Source organism: Ceratosolen solmsi, unplaced genomic scaffold (genome assembly GCF_000503995.2).
Source record: "Ceratosolen solmsi marchali unplaced genomic scaffold, CerSol_1.0 scaffold13, whole genome shotgun sequence".
NCBI classification, from domain to species: Eukaryota; Metazoa; Arthropoda; class Insecta; order Hymenoptera; family Agaonidae; genus Ceratosolen; species Ceratosolen solmsi.
In genome coordinates, this window is record NW_011948418.1 from 1,439,474 (window position 1) to 1,455,540 (window position 16,067).

General features: G+C 44.8%; 1 protein-coding gene across 1 annotated transcript in view; it reads right to left on the minus strand.

Moving 5' to 3' along the window:
* Positions 1-1,871: 1,871 nt before the first annotated feature.
* The window catches only part of klu (zinc finger protein klumpfuss), a gene marked incomplete at its 5' end in the record, with an annotated part of 96,737 nt that continues 82,541 nt past the window's right edge, over positions 1,872-16,067 (minus strand). Inside the window, 2 exons of the mRNA XM_011497229.1 lie at positions 1,872-3,041; positions 3,219-3,900. Coding sequence (XP_011495531.1) covers positions 2,023-3,041; positions 3,219-3,900 — 1,701 coding nt within the window. The remainder of the gene's footprint in view (positions 3,042-3,218; positions 3,901-16,067) is intronic.

Genomic DNA, 16,067 nt, shown 5'->3' on the forward strand with positions numbered 1-16,067 from the left:
ATATATATATATATATATATATATATATATATATATATATATATATATATATATTAATAAATAATGTTGCGTCAATGGATGACGAAATTTAGAAACTTCGGTCGCACTAGCCAGCATTCGCATTTTTTTTCGTTGCCGAACGCCGGATAAAAGGCAAACAAATAAATAAGTGTTATAATTAATATTTTTCTTTTTCTTCCATTAGAGAGCAGCAACATACGCATTCATGTCCTCCGAGAAAGTGAATCGACAGAAACAATTTGGAAGGAGACGATTACGTGCGTTACGTTATGACAATCGGAGAGTTAGATTAGGTTAGTTCGCTTTAGACTGACCTTGAAAATTTGGCACATTATGGATACTTTCGCGAGATCCGCAATAGGAAGAACTGCGCGTGTGTAGAAGGCAAAGAATAGGGAAATTTAATAACGAGAACAATAAATTTATATACTTGCAGTATCTCGTGGCTTGTTACAAATATTTACAACAATTCGTTACAACAATTACGTAAGCACCGTAGTTTTTTTTCCCTCCTTTTTTCCTTCTCCTCTCACGTAAGCAGGAATTCCTGTTGCTCTTGCGCGTCTTAAACTTAAGTTAATTCCTTTTGCTTTTAATTTTTAGAGAGCTCGTTTCTCGTTTAAAAAGAAAATTATTATTTTTTTATTTTTTTAAGAAACAACCTACTTATATGAATAATACTTTTTTAAACTTGCCAATTAAAAATTGTCAATTTTCTTTTAAATCTATTCACCGCCATCATACTTAACACATCATATATAAAATATATATAAAAATATACTTAAATACGATTATCGTGAACCCAAATCGTGCCGTAGGTTATTACACATATAGAGATTAGGTTTAATCTGATATATTTACGAACGCGTACATTTTTAGGAGAGTATACTTTTAACAGTAGGACTTGGGAATATAAATCCGCAGTTACTGTAAATGATGGCGTTCTCGGGCATATCTTTTCCAAGTATAAATGGTAGTTATGAGATAAATTTAGGAGTAGAAGAAGCGAATCGACTATTTATTTTTTCTTTTAAAGATTTTTAAATCATCATAAATATAAGAGAGACAGGAAAAACAATAGTCCTTTTTTTAACGGGAAGAGCAAACCGTTATTACAACTACGTAACGCGAATATCAAGCTTTTCGAGCTAGAAAAAAGAAAGACTGCTCGTCTCCCTCCCTCTTTTCTCTCATTCTCTCGCGCGCGCGTTCACATACACCCGCATGCATCCACCCACCCACCCGTTCACCCACAAACGCACATTTTCTCTCTCTCTCTCACTCTCTCTCTCTCTCTCTCTCGGTAGTAAGCGTTTGGAAAAAACGAATAAAGAATGAAGAGAATGGAATCACTGGATAGAAAGAGAGAAAGAGAGGGTTTGAGAGAGAGAGAGAGAGAGAGAGAGAGAGAGAGAGAGAGAGAGCTTGAGCGTGTGAGAGAAATTTGTAGTTGTATAGAGATGCGATAATACTGATCGAGGCTGATTCCGTGCTCTCTCTCTCTCTCTCTCTCTCTCTCTCTCTCTCTCTCTCTCTCTCTCTCTCTCTGTCGTTTTGTCTGTGCGCGCGTATACCTACATGTGTGTGGATCTGGGTATAAGTAGACGACTGGGTTCAAATTGTGCGTTAAGGAGATCCACAAACAATAAAGTATCACGCGTTATAAGCTTCCACCATTGTCGTTGAGTCCTCCAAATTCCCTAATCCGATCCGCTCTTGATGCCGTACATACGGTCTCTTGGCTTCCTTGCTCGAGCCTCTCACTCTTCTCGACCCCTTCCCACTATCTCTCACTCGCTCTCTCGCTCTCTCGCTCTCCCCCCTCCCTCCCCCGCCGCCGCCACATCTATCCATCCATCTTCATACGTATCTATCCATCTCTATCTATTTCTATGTGTCTCGCTCAATCCGATCCCATTCTCCGATTTGCCTGAGTTTGGGAGAGCCGGTGAGCCAAGGCCAATGGAACTTGGGTCCAGCTAATCATCCAGCGGGTAAGCGTCATTCGGTCTTAATGACGGGCGCCTGCTGCCCATTGCTGAAGCCGGTCGGACTCTCGGGCATCTCTGACTTGGGCTCCTGCTTGGGCGTTTGGACGTCGAGGTACCTCGAGTGAGTCCTCATGTGCCTGGTGATCATGTCCCTCCGGCAAGCCGCGTAAATGCACTGCGGGCACTTATAGGGCTTCTCGCCAGTGTGGGTGCGCTGGTGCGTACTGAGATGGTCGGATCTGCTAAAGACCTGGCCGCATACCCTGCAGGTGTACGGCTTAACGCCCGTGTGCAGTCTCATGTGCCTCGTGAGCATGTCCGACCTTGCGAAGCTGCGCTTGCAAACGTCGCAGAGGTAGGCCTTGGCGCTGGAGTCCTGAGCGCCTTGGCGCCGGTGCCTCGAGGCCATGTGTTTGGCCAGCCTGTCGTGGAGGCTGAACATTTGGCCGCAGACCGGGCAGACGTAGGCGACGTCAGCCCCCGGCGGCATCTCCTCTACGACCGGCGAGACCTCAAGGTTATATCTAACAGCGACGCTCTCCTTGGTCGTCGGGGAGGCGACGTCGCCGCGTACGACGGGTACGCTTACCGAGCCTCGGGAGACGAGGCCCGGGGGCAGGAGCTGGAGCGCTGGTGGCCTCACCATTCCCGCGGCCAGGAGGCCCTTCATCGACAGATCGAGGGGCGAGTCCTGCGGGCTGGCCGTCGTCTCGGAGTCGAGGGAGCCACAGCGCGGCAGGTGTCCCATGAGCGAGGAGATGGATATCGACGAGGCCGGACGCTGGCCCTGGCTCTGGTGATGCTCCCAGCTGGGCTCGTCCGAGTCCGAATGGCTGCGGTTACGAGTGAGGCTGGGCAGGTACTTGGTGTGCAGGTAGTGCTCGAAGCTGATGGAGGAGGGCGAGACCGGGGCGAGGGGCGCGAAGCTCAGCGGCGTGAGAGGCGTGAGGGGCGAGGTTGGCGAGGGCATGACGATGGGGGAGGTGGAGCAGTGCAGGCAGCTGCAGCCCGTGTAGATCGGTGGTGGTACTTGACCGCCGGGGCCGTTGCCGGCACCGGCACCACCGCCACCGCCGTTACCACCGCCGTTACCGCCGTTACCGCCGCTGACGCCGCCGCCGCCGCCGCCGCCGCCGCCACCACCACCACCACCACCACCGCCACCGCTGACACTGCCGTTACCGCTGCCGTTGTTATTGTTCTTACTGTTGCTGTTGTTGTTACGGTTGTGATGGTGGTGATTGCCGTTGTTGGGATTAGCGTTGGCATTGCCGTTGCTGTTACCGCTGCTGTGGCGGTGGCCGTTGCCTCGATGGCGACTGTTGTTGCGACGCTGGCCGCTGTGATTGTGACGTTGCTTCGGGGGTTCCACTTCCCGCTCCTCTTTGGGCCTGAGGGTCGGGAGGCTAGTGAGCGGCCCCGGACTCTCTAGAGTCGACCTCGAGGTCGATCTTGGTGAGCTAAAGACGTCCTCGTCTTCGCCCTCGGAAGGTAGGGCCCCATTGCCGTCGTACCTCGCGGCGGCCTGGCTATTGGCGCAGTGTTTGGCCGAGTCGAGGGGCGACCCACCCCGGTGTTGCTGCAGAATGTCGAGCACTTGGGAGAGGCGCTTTCGCTTCCGGGGCTGGGACGAGGTAGACGAGGAGGATAGGGTGCGGTGGTGGTGGTTACGATTAGCCGTCGCCGCGAGGGTGTTATTGTTCGTGCAGGAGGGCGGTGGTGGCTTCGCCGGTCCGGGCGGCGCTGCGGCAGCGTCCTCCACGGCACTCTCGGCCATCGTCATCGAGGTAGCGCGGCACCCGCCGCCTGGGCCCCCTATGACGTCGCCTGATACTCCTCCTCCTACTCTCCCCGCCGCGGCTACCACCGTACTGTCGGCTGCGTCCTCCTGTAACAGGGAAACAGAATCGGGCCGTTAGTTTCGTTAATAGCGGGGCTCGAATGGGGGTGGAATTTAGGTTATAGATAGTAACAGTCGCGGGCAATTCAGTGGCTAGTGCCCAGCGATGCAATTTATGTCCATGTATTACAATGTCATTAAAGTGTTAGTGACAGAATGTTCGTCGTTGAGTTTTATTATACAGAGCACATTTGTCAATTACAGACATTTTAATCGAAGTTATTAGTAACATATTGTGTGTATAGTGAACAAGATACAAAGATACTTCTATTCTTGTATTCTTGTCCAGTAATTTATAAACATAATTAATTAATAAAATCTTCCTCGTTTACGTATTTTCTAATTTTCTAATACTCTAATACTCAAATTTCAATAGTCGAATTAAAATTAACCAAACAGCGTATGCGTAAAATGTTTATGGAAGGTGTAATTTTATTGATATTATCAGTAATGTTGAGAAGCAAACTATTGTGAAAAATTGACTATCGATATTTACAAATAAAAATCTCAATTTCCCTTACATTATTTACAAGCATATGAAATTAAATGTGAAATATGAATGTGAGTTGAGAAACAAAAACATAACCTCGTTTGCAATCGCGTATGAGGCCACGGATCCCATGCTAATTTTTTTTATAAATTTTAGTCCACATTTTAAGTACGAGAATATAAATCTTACAAAATTAGTTATGTCGAGAAGAACGTAAAACTTTTCAATCACATGCTGATCTGTCATCGAAATCCGGCTATCCGAGGTTAAATTGTACGTTAGAATGATTACAAAGACACAAAGATAGCGGGACCACGTCGAAGAGTTCACCCACCCACGGCGCATCGAGAAAAAAAAAGGAACGTCGAACGAGACGATACGATTCTCGACAGATTTGATGTTAAAACTTCGGACATTCGGAGGAACGGAAAAGAAGTACAGGTGAAATGACCGACACCTAAGCGGTCGCCTTTCCGCATCACGAGATTAATAATCGCTCGCCTCGGGAATGCCCGTAACGCCGTTAATATCCAAACGCGCGGTAGATCAATTGTCAAGCAACAATAAGCGAGAGAATCTAATTGCATTTGAAGAAAAGTTGTTAGGCGTACGCGCAACTGGAATCCTTCGTCAAACTGGGGAATATCGTGTATTGTCCTGGCCAGTAAAAGCCCGCTTATCGTCCGTGGGAGCCTCGATAGATACGCGATGGCTGCTGTATACACACACACACACACACACACACACACACACACACATATATATATATATATATATATAGAGAGAGAGAGAGAGAGAGAGAGAGAGAGAGCGAGACGTACGCAGACAAGAGTGAATTGATCTTAGCGTAGTAGCGCGTAATACAAAGGAGATCAAAGGTGCGTTGCGATAGATAATTTCATAGGCCTCGATTCTGTCCCTCTCTCGTTCAATTTAACGGCGTGTAAGGAGCCGATTAATTCGCCAGAGCAACAAAAAAAAAAATAGGGAGCGCACGCGAATGATTATAAATCCGATGCTCGAATTTCGCCTGGCGAAATTTTCCTTTTTCCTCTCTTTCTGCGATTTTTCTCGCGAGCCCTCGGTTCAATGTTCAATCTCCGTTTGTTTGTCCAAATAAGCAACGACGAACCATTAACAACGAGAATTAATACAAACGCGCGCGTGGGATGAGCTTATAGCCAGGTCGGCCCGACGACAAGGAGGAGTTGAAAAAGAGTTTAAAGTACCTGAGCGCGCGAGCATCGCCTATTGCCGATTTTGATAAATTCGGAAAATCGTTCCGCATACAAGGCAATGTTATAAATCACCGTTTGAAATAATGCCATTGGTGAATAATTATTGGTGGCAAAGATATTATTTATAGCCATTTCGAGCACTACCGTACAATTAACTGATAACATAATCATTTAATAATCCATTTATTTTAATAACATCAAGATTAAGCGTGGCTGTCCTTTTAAAATTTCACGTTGCATGAAATAAATTTATTATGCGTCCCAGTCGATCGACCAAACAACGAAAGATTGGAAAGGAAACGGGCGTGAAGAAAAATGTAGACAGGACAATAAATACAATATCGGAATGACGTATCGACACGTTTCATAACGCTTCTAAACGAAAAAGTTTTTCTCGTTCCCACCAACGGCTCTCTTACATACTCTTTTGTTTTTGTAATTTCAACACAACTATAAGCTTTCCCCTACAAATCCAAACAATTTTTCACATTTCATTATAGTCATCATAGTTGAATAAATACGTTTAATTTTTCTATACGCTTTAGCAGCTGAATATCCCAGGTTAGAATTCTATTTGTGTGGCCAACCACACATACATTGTATAGTATAATGTTTATCTTAGATAGAAGGCAAGAACAAAAGGAAAGAAAATGTTGGAAAAAAACATGAAATTGGCATTAAGATTATTAAAATATCGCAGGCGTAAATAATTTTTATGCTCATCGTCGGCGTAAGCAGTTCGATTAGGTTAGGCCGTGCGTAACAACAAACTCTTAATTCCAGCAGAGCACAGACTCGATATTAGCAAAGTCGTCTCCGATCCGACGAAGTGTGCGCTCGTTATCTCCTATACGATAAGCAGATAAGCTGAGAATTCGATAAAAGTGATTAGTACTCGTTGCTCGGGGGGGTGGAGTTGGGGGGGGGGGGGTTAGCCTGTCGACATATTTAAGGAGTCGCGACTCATTAGACATGGAAACGGAAGGTGAAACAGTGGCACATTAATGGCCGGAAATTGCAGTGCGCGCGCATTTACCCAATCAATTTTCCCGCGGGCGGCATTCGGTTTCTCCCAATGGGCGCGCGATCGATCTCATTATATTCCGCGCTCACTTACCAAGCCATTTTAAACGGGACGAAAGTCTATTTTGCGGATAACTGTACGTCGCGACAGCATAAATAGCTCGGCGTCCTGTTCCGCACCTGGAAGTATCGTTGGCTTCTTTGTACTTTCATCCTCCTTTTTTCTCTTTTTATCTTCAAAGCGAAATTTATGAATATCGGAGCAGCTCTCAATAGAGTGTTACTGTTACGTTCGATGATAAATATGTTAAGTGGGACATTGCGAGATAATAAAAATGTCAAACTATTCAGGCCTCGCGTTACGTTATTTCGCCGTCTTTCTTCTCGGTAGAAGGAAATTAATTTCGTCGCAAGTGCGCGTAATGAATGTCCAATTTTTTTCAGCGAAGCACTTGTGCTATTATGTTTGGCCGTCAACAGCATTAGTGCACAACAATTCAAATGACCAAAACATTTCTACATGCTGATAAATAGACTAAATTTTACCGCAAGATATTTTTACGTACGCGTCGCTGAGAAAGAAAAACAAGCATAAAATTCGCCGACAGCCTCTTTATTTACATCTCTCTTTACGTCCTTACGACTGTCCATACACGTCTCATCGCCTCCCTCCACCACTCCGCCCGATTCGCAAGTCGCTCTCTCTCTCTCTCTCACTCGTTCGCTCGGTCGTTCGTTTGCTCGTATGACGATTCTCCTTCCTCTTCTCCTTCTCCTTCTCCGCCTCCTCCACCTCCTCCACCTCCTCCACCTCCTCCTCTTCCAATCTGCGCTCGCTGTGGAATGTAAGTGCGCGCAAAAAAGTCGCGCATCACACGAGCGCCCCGACGATATCGCGGACGAGGCACGTACACACGTGCGCGTATACGTGCGAGCTGTGAAAATTCATGCGCGGCTTTTCCTTGATCGATTGATAGGGAGCGTCGCCGAGCGAAAAAGTAGAATATATCGTTGGATAGAGGAAAGGGAGAAGATCGATCGATCGACGCGACGATTTATCGGCGGCCAGAGAGGAGCATCTATCGTGATATACGGTATCATTGTCGCGCCATCGAAAGTAGAGATCGAGAGGAGCTTTTAAGGAAAGTGCGCCGATCTTGTAAGGGAGCATCGATTAAATTGCCCCCGTCATATTATTATCGAACGGTGACTTTCAGCTTTGCCATTCGATTTTTTCTGTTTATTACATCTGACGGCATATGTAATAAATAGACGGTCTACGGTGGTGAATAGTCCAGGTCTTCATTGGCGTGAGAAGTCTTACGTTACGTTTTATTTTTTGTTAATTAGCTTTGCGAAATTAAACGCTGATGTGTCGGTCACGATATTTCTTCGTGTTCAAAAACTTTGCTAACGAGAAAACGTGAATGCTCTTCGGTCGCACCGATCATTTTTCTCAATGACTACTAGAATTCGCACTTTCTCTCCTTCTCTGCACGATCATAAATACGAGTCTTGCATTAAAATAAAAATTCACTTTAATGTCTTATATCGACATTAAATATCAATACAAAAGGAATTGTAACATGTTCTGTCTATCAAACGTAGACGAGAAGAAAGGAAAAAGAGAAGATTGCAAGGATCGAGGCAAGAGGTAAGCAAACAACAGATATACACACGACACAAACAAAGACAACTGCAAATGAAACGAGGAAAAAAACTATCGATAGAAGTAATGACGTTCAATAAGAGGTGTACAAAGCCAAGAATAGAAAGAGCAGAATAAAAAACAAAAACAAAAACAAAAAAAAAAACAACAACAACAAGAAAAAAAATTACCGCCAGCAAGGAAAAAGCTCGCGTAGGAAGGTGGAGAGGACTCGTTAAAAAAGACATCGGCAGCATCGACCTAATTGGCCGATGGATAAGCAAGAAGTACAAAAAAAAAAAAAAAAAAAAAAAAAAAAAAAAAAAAAAAAAAAAAAGGACGCGCATAAAACCGTGCACACTCACTCACAGATACTTTCGAGTGCGAGAGAACGAGAGAGAGAGAGAGAGAGAGTAGAGCAGTGCGCACCCGCGTGCATGTTCATGTGAGTTTATGTGCTTGTATGTATATATGCACGTGCAGAAGCAAGCCGACGTGTATAAAGGGAGTAGCGTCACGTCGCGGATTCGCGATTCACGATCGGATCATTAACGATTCGAGAAGCGAGAGTATAAGGATAACGTGCTGCCGTGATCGAGAAAGGCGATCGATCGATCGATGCGGCGAAAGATCGCCGCGTAGCGACGTAATTGGTAAATGGAGCGCGAGTGGCCGTTTGTGTGTACGGCCAGAGGTGCGCCCGTGCGTGAGCACATTCGCACTGTGCCAGAAACTGCGTTTGATAATTTGCAGACAGAGGAAATGAGCGACTTTCGGATAATAAGTGCATTCCGCGGCTTTCGCATTATTTGAATAGAGACTGTGATTTTGCGATATCTACAATTTACCACCAATAATTCACAACTGCATCTTATAATCTCATCATCGTCATCGTCATCGTCATCCTCATCATCGTCCTACTCCTAAGCGTCTTCCTCGGCTTCGTTCTTATTGTTATAATTTTGTTTTAGTACTCAATATTAATAAATGCCTAAAAAAATCTTCTCACCTAAAAGATTCTTTTTAATTGAAAGTACCATTGTGGTGCTCAAATATTTGCTCGTATTAGATAACTCCATTGCTTTTTACATAACACACCGACTATTTTTCTTTTTTTAGGACTTAGGACAGCCCCTTAAGTATGCATAATTTTGTTTTCACGTATTTTAAAAACTTAATTACCAATAGGAAATTTGTAAATTAGGTACTATAACCAAAATACCTGCACACTTTATTATATCCATTATTAATGAAATCTCTAGATGTAGAGTTTATTCATTGTGCAAGTACCAAAGGCAGCTAAGCCGTCTGACCCCATTACCTTTATATATATATATATATAATTTTTTTTATTTAACAAATTTCCCGCGTTCTTGAATTATCTCTTTTTCAAGCGACCACAACAGTCCACCTCCTCGGCGGCCCGCACCCGTTAATAGCTTACAACCGACGGTTTTTGCCACTTCTTGACAATAGGTAACTCTCGATTCTGCCTCTACATTAAAAGACTGATTGAATGAATTTTGTTGCAATCAATGGCACAATAAGGATTAGCTCGTTGGAAAGAAATACCTCACAAGCCTATTACCGCACACGTTATGTACACGAAATCGACAAAAACTATAATTAAAAGTGCATCCCATTATAGAAGGCGTGAAATTAGTCTCTTCACTGACATATGCAGCGAATTATCATAACAGCCGAGGAACCAGTTGCAACGCGATTGACAAGTGACCTCCCTTCGAGCGGATAAGACAATTTTATGAAACTCTGAGCACAATATAGTTGTTCCATTCTTCATCTCGCGGATAAGAAAAAGCAGATATTAAGCTGTGGGCGAGGATAATTTTTTAATTTTTATACTTCCCGGCAATTGGAAGCCAATTTTCACATGCTTCGGACTTCTAATTCTCCCCTTACAATGTGCATCATTCGTTTCGTTACCCCTTAATTAGATGTGAATCTGACGCATTCGATTGAAATTTAACGTCAGGCTATCGTCGCTTCGTGCTCGCACTTAAATTTTGGTATCTTGAAAATGGTTGTGTTATATATTGGGCAACGCTCTAACAATGTTTGAAGAATGTCCGTATTTTGGAATCTAGGAATGTGTAAATTTGAGAAATAACATAAATCGACCAGCCTGGTGTATGAAACTGGTAAAAGCCCACGCGTAACACACACACATACGCGCGTGCGCGTAATACAATGTAAATTTTAAGTTTGTATATATATATATATATATATATATATATATATATATATATAATTAATATATATAAAATAATATACAATCATATATATATATATATATAAATTTTTTGTTTGTGTGCATGCGTGCGAGGGAGAGAGAGAGAGGGGGGGGGGGGACAAGCAAACAAAAAAAGGGAGGCTTCTGTCCGTTTCGAATGATGATGATTCGTCACTTGCTGACCACCGCAATCCTTTTCGCTCTCACGACAATAAAGGACAATACGAGTGGTCGTCATATATATATATATATATATATATATATATATATATAATTAATATATATAAAATAATATACAATCATATATATATATATATATAAATTTTTTGTTTGTGTGCATGCGTGCGAGGGAGAGAGAGAGAGGGGGGGGGGGTATTATATAGTGTGCGATAGTATGGGTTGGGTGTATGAGTAGAGGAAGGAAGGAAGGGGAGTCGAAACTCCGAGAGAAATTCACGGCCCTCAGCGACTGAGAACACTACCGCGACGAATGTCTCGTCCGAGCGAACGTGAGTGAGCACCTGTAGGACGAGACAGACAGCCAGACAGACAGACAGAAAGAGAGAGAGAGAGAGAGAGAGAGAGAGGAGCGAGACGGTGCGCGTGGGTGGGGCGACGGTTTGTCTTTCGACCGATGTGTTCGCGAGTATACGCGAGCTCCAGTACACAATCAACGTGCATCCAAAGTCCAAGAGCGACTTCTCCAGAGGCTTCAGATACTTTCAACGCGGGCCCGATGCATTCTATCTTTAATAACGAATTATTCCGCGAATTGGACACGAGTCATGGGTAAGAGGGTAAAAAAGAGGTTGCACAGAGGAAGCTGCACCGGCACTTTTTCACGTGTCGGCAAGGTGATCGCGGCCGTCATGTATTATGCATTTGGATGAGATAAGTTGCGTTTCGGAGTTGTGGACGATACTCGCTCTACGCAACGAGGATATCAAGTACAGTCATGAACGTACTTGATTTACGATCATTATCCATCATTAAAAACGCCTGTAAGGTCAAATATCTTATGATTGATTATTTGATTAGATCCGACGATTTGCCGAGTCACTATTGCCACATCTCTATCGGTGCCTATAACTATGACATCGGCGCAAGAGTGGAAGTTAGGGGTTAGCGGCGTGTAAAAAACTTGAGGCAAAAGAAGAAATAGAGAAAAAAGCAGCCAATGAGTGACGTATAAAGGGCGAGTGCTGAGACGCGTCGAAGGCAGTCACCTCCGCCTCTACGCGACCTTTCCCAAAATCGCCGCAACGACTCCACCCCCAAGGACACCGTCAAAGAACGTCAGACTCGCGGTTAACTCAATGAGCGTCGATCAACGCTTGAGCGATGCGACTTTTTGCCGATGTAGTTCCAAGCCGCACCTCGGCTCCTTCAGCCCCTTGCGCGAAATATCGCTCGCAGCCCAGGGAGGACAGCGGTAAAAAGCGACGGACAGGTGGGGCGAAAGAGGGGGTGGGGTGGAGGAGAGCGAAGGGCTACCGGAGTAAGGGCCGTGGCTCGCGCGCCTCTTCTTTGCTAAATGGAGGGGGGTGGGGTAGGGAGGTAGAGAAGTCGAGAGGCCATCGTTGCCGATGTACTTTTTGCGAGCAGAGAGCGCGGGGGGAGGGGCCTTCGAGCGCAAACGTAACGATCGGCGAACAATGTTTGCGAGAAAAACTGGTCCGGCTGGAATGTTGATTTTGACGTTGTTATTCAATGTTAAGGAGACGAGGCTCGGGCAAGCTAGCTAGTGAACGAGCCTGCGAAAGAGAGAGAGAGAGAGAAAGAGAGAGAGAGAGAGAGAGAGAGAGAGAGAGAGCGAGAGAGGGAGAGTATAGTAGCGCATGGCTTTCATTGTGATGCGTCCAGATGTTATTACCACGAGCGGTGGCTTTCGAAATTCTTCGAAATTTTTCGGGAGAAAGCTATGAATGTGAATAGAATAGAATATCATTTCTATTACGTCTTTATAATCTTTTTTAACGCATTAGAGTTACTTGATTTAAGGAGATATTGAGCCTACCTCAACCATGCAACCAGGAAAATAATTGTCTATTTTTTATTACGTTATGTTCGTAAAAACCAAACTCCTATCCGATGGTATTTGGAACAAAATATCGTAAATTTGACAGTATCTTGGCTTTATTTAACAACTAAACTGATAATAATCTTTTTATTGAGAAAAAAAATATTACATTTTGGAGAAGCATGACATTGACACAAAAAGTGTGAATAATTTGTAAATATGGCATTTGTATCGTAAAAAATCGCTATCCCTTACGATGTGTATCCCTACCCACCCTCCCTCCACCGTCCCCACAGTAATAACACGTTCTTCTGCACGTATTTCTGTATTATTGAAAAATAACTCTATCCGAATAATGGAATTGTACTATGAAATCCGCATCGCATTGATCTGACAATGACAAGCAGATACGAATAAAAGAACGCGAGCTACTCGTCTGCGGCCCATTTCACATCGATCCACGAGTAGTGACGCATCTTCAAGGATGTACAAATAACGCGGGATGTTTTGATTCGTAACTACACCAATAAAACGCATCGTCGAACGAGATGGCATCCACGCAAATGGAAAAAACAGAAGAAAAAAATTTTCCCCGAAGGTGAAATGTTTTTCAGAACGAGTCCAGCGCTCACCCATTCTCACTACGCGATCCGACGTACGCGAAGATAATCATCGATCCATCTCTATCTCATCTTTTTACTTCGTGGATGCCATGGCAATTCATGCGCTCATGACGCGCCAGCCTTATTATCCTATATTACGTTATCCAACCGCGTGTGTTACGGATTATGAGTTTGAGAAACGTCTCGCGCAGAGAAAACAAACGCCAACGGAGAATTGTGTGTGTGTGTGTGTGTGTGTGTGTGTAGAGAGAGAGATAGATAAATAGATAGATAGAGAGATAGATAGATAGATAGATAGAGACATAGATAGATAGATAGATAGAGAGAGAGAGAGAGAGAGAGAGAGAGAGAGAGAGAGAGAGAGAGAGTCGATTTATGATACTCTGGGCATAATGGGGGTGAGCACCGACTCGATACGATGACCCGTCATCTCCACGAAATTCATCTTGAGCGTTCCGCAAGAAGGCGCGAGCATATTTATCGGAGGGGTTGCTCGCCATTCCCAGGAGTCAACAGTTTCAACAAAGTCCGGCGGTTGGAAATAGAAAAGCTCCCGTGCGCTGACTTGCAAAGTGGGCGTGTGTATTCGCTCCTCGTCGCGCGTCATCCTGACGAAACAAGTGCCGCATCATCGGCCCGTGATAAGTGGAGCTCCCGGGGGTTTTATTGGCCCCGCGGGGCGCAAGTATTTTGGGACCAGTCATTTCGCGATTTATCCGCGGAAAAATTAATTTCGGACAATTAATGCATGGCCGAGCTCCAAGTTTCGGGCGAATCTCGCGCGCCCAAGTTGGCAAGCCGGGTTAATGGTTCCTTTGCGTCGCCATAAATTTCATTGTACTTAGCCATACGCCGCCGCCGCCGCCGCCGACGACGACGACGACGACGACTCGCGCGCTCGCGCCATTTATAATTATAATTTCCCGAGGCTGTGCCATATGGGCACGCAGTGGTGAGATTTCTGGTGTGCGAAGGGGACTTTATCGGGCGAAGTTGCCCTCGGAATCTACGCTTTGGCGCATTGTATAAATTACAATATTACGCAGAATTAAGATGAGCGAACTGGTCGAATAAATGCCCCCTCCCCACCACCCTTTATCACACGGACAATGCCGAATTACTAAGAACAGTTTATGGGTTACATTAGCAACTCTTTTTCGCACACTTTCTACTAACAGCGCGTTCATTCTTACGCAATTGATCGCACGACGATCGAGGCACCGCGCTGAGGGCCATTTGATTACGGTGCAGCTTGCGACGAAGTTTGCTGATTTAAGGAATGGCTTTTACAAGCTCCTTGCCATCCTCACGGATATTATTCACGAGAGAAATAGCGGAAGCCAAGATGGCGAGAGTTTGGCAAAATTTTAATGCAACGAAGAATCATAGTGTCTGCAATGCGGCGATCCTGCTAGACGGACGGAGAGAGAGAGAGAGAGAGAGTGAGAGAGAGGTAAGTGAAATCGGTTGGCAGGGGGGGGATATTAGAGAATCAATGAATGATTGTGGCGATGGAAGCATCGAGTAGTGCCGGAAACTATCTATGGAAATACCGTTCGGAGCGGCGATTAATGTCATTGTCGTTGAGGTCTAGGTGAGGTTTAGTCCATTTCAATACGCGCCGGTACGCATACAATGCTGTGCGAGGTTAAACTGTTTAAATTGTCGGTCGGCTGAGGTGGAATCGAAGCAGACTTTCGTGAATTTATCGCGTACGTGCATATCTGCGTAATTAGAGAGCGTCGAGAGCCGAGACGCACGTTCGACAATTAAACGCTGCTCACAAAAATTGCATTATTCCTGATGACGCCGTAGTAGCGAGCACGAGCGTAGCGACTTACTATCATCCACGTGGCATTCAGCGGCCGTGGAATAATGTATGGAGGAACATTGTACGGTATCGCGATGAAATTATTTGCCGTCAAACGCACGCGAATGCCACTCGCACGCGTCACTTTTCCCGCGTTCTAAGCCTCCTATTCTCGCGCTCCTATTCAAAAAGCGCGTACTTTTTTTATTGCGCACGCTCCATCACAATTATGCAAGAAAATTAATTCTTTATTCGACGTATTATGGAATTCGTAGAGCTTGTTTAACAGTAGTGGCATAATTTGAGAAGGTGCGGATGAGTTAGAAAACAACCAGACGACCAAAGACATTTAACAGAGAGAACAAATTATCAACTCGCGCTCTCAAAATTGTACGGCTTAATTGGTAATTTGTATTTTTAATGTTAAGCCTGATGAAATACACAACTCTATGGTTCCAATGAATTAATATAATTAATAATGATAAACTCTGTAAGTAGGGTAATAATAATACACGATGACCGCGACTAATGGAATTGGTCGAGTGTACTTTGGCAACCGATATGGATTAACAATGAAGACAAGAGGCCGTCCCATTAATATGTATTATCCATCAATAATGACGTTTAAAGCAAAGTGCAAGGGAAGGTGCATTTCTTCGCTGCATTGCAACTTTTTACGGGCAAATACGTGACATTAATAAAAGTAATAAATTCCTTTTTATAGTCTCTCGAGCAACTGTGAATTTATTATACAGTAGCGTCGATGACAGATACGAAGATGGAACGGGAGCCGCCGACGCGACCGCTCGTCCTTCTGCGAAATTGCCGATCATAGCCGGCGCGAGAGCACGAGACCGGGGAGAAGTGAAACGGGACGCGGGACGAATGCATTTTAGAGCCGTCGACCCCACGGGCTTTATCAAACGTTTGTAGGTCAACCGAATTTTTTGGCGCGTGGGCGGCTCATCGTCCCGGCTCCACTTTGTTTCGTCGAGACGATCGTTGTTTCTTTTGTTTGTCCGTGCTCAACACGCATGCGCAATAACCGTCTA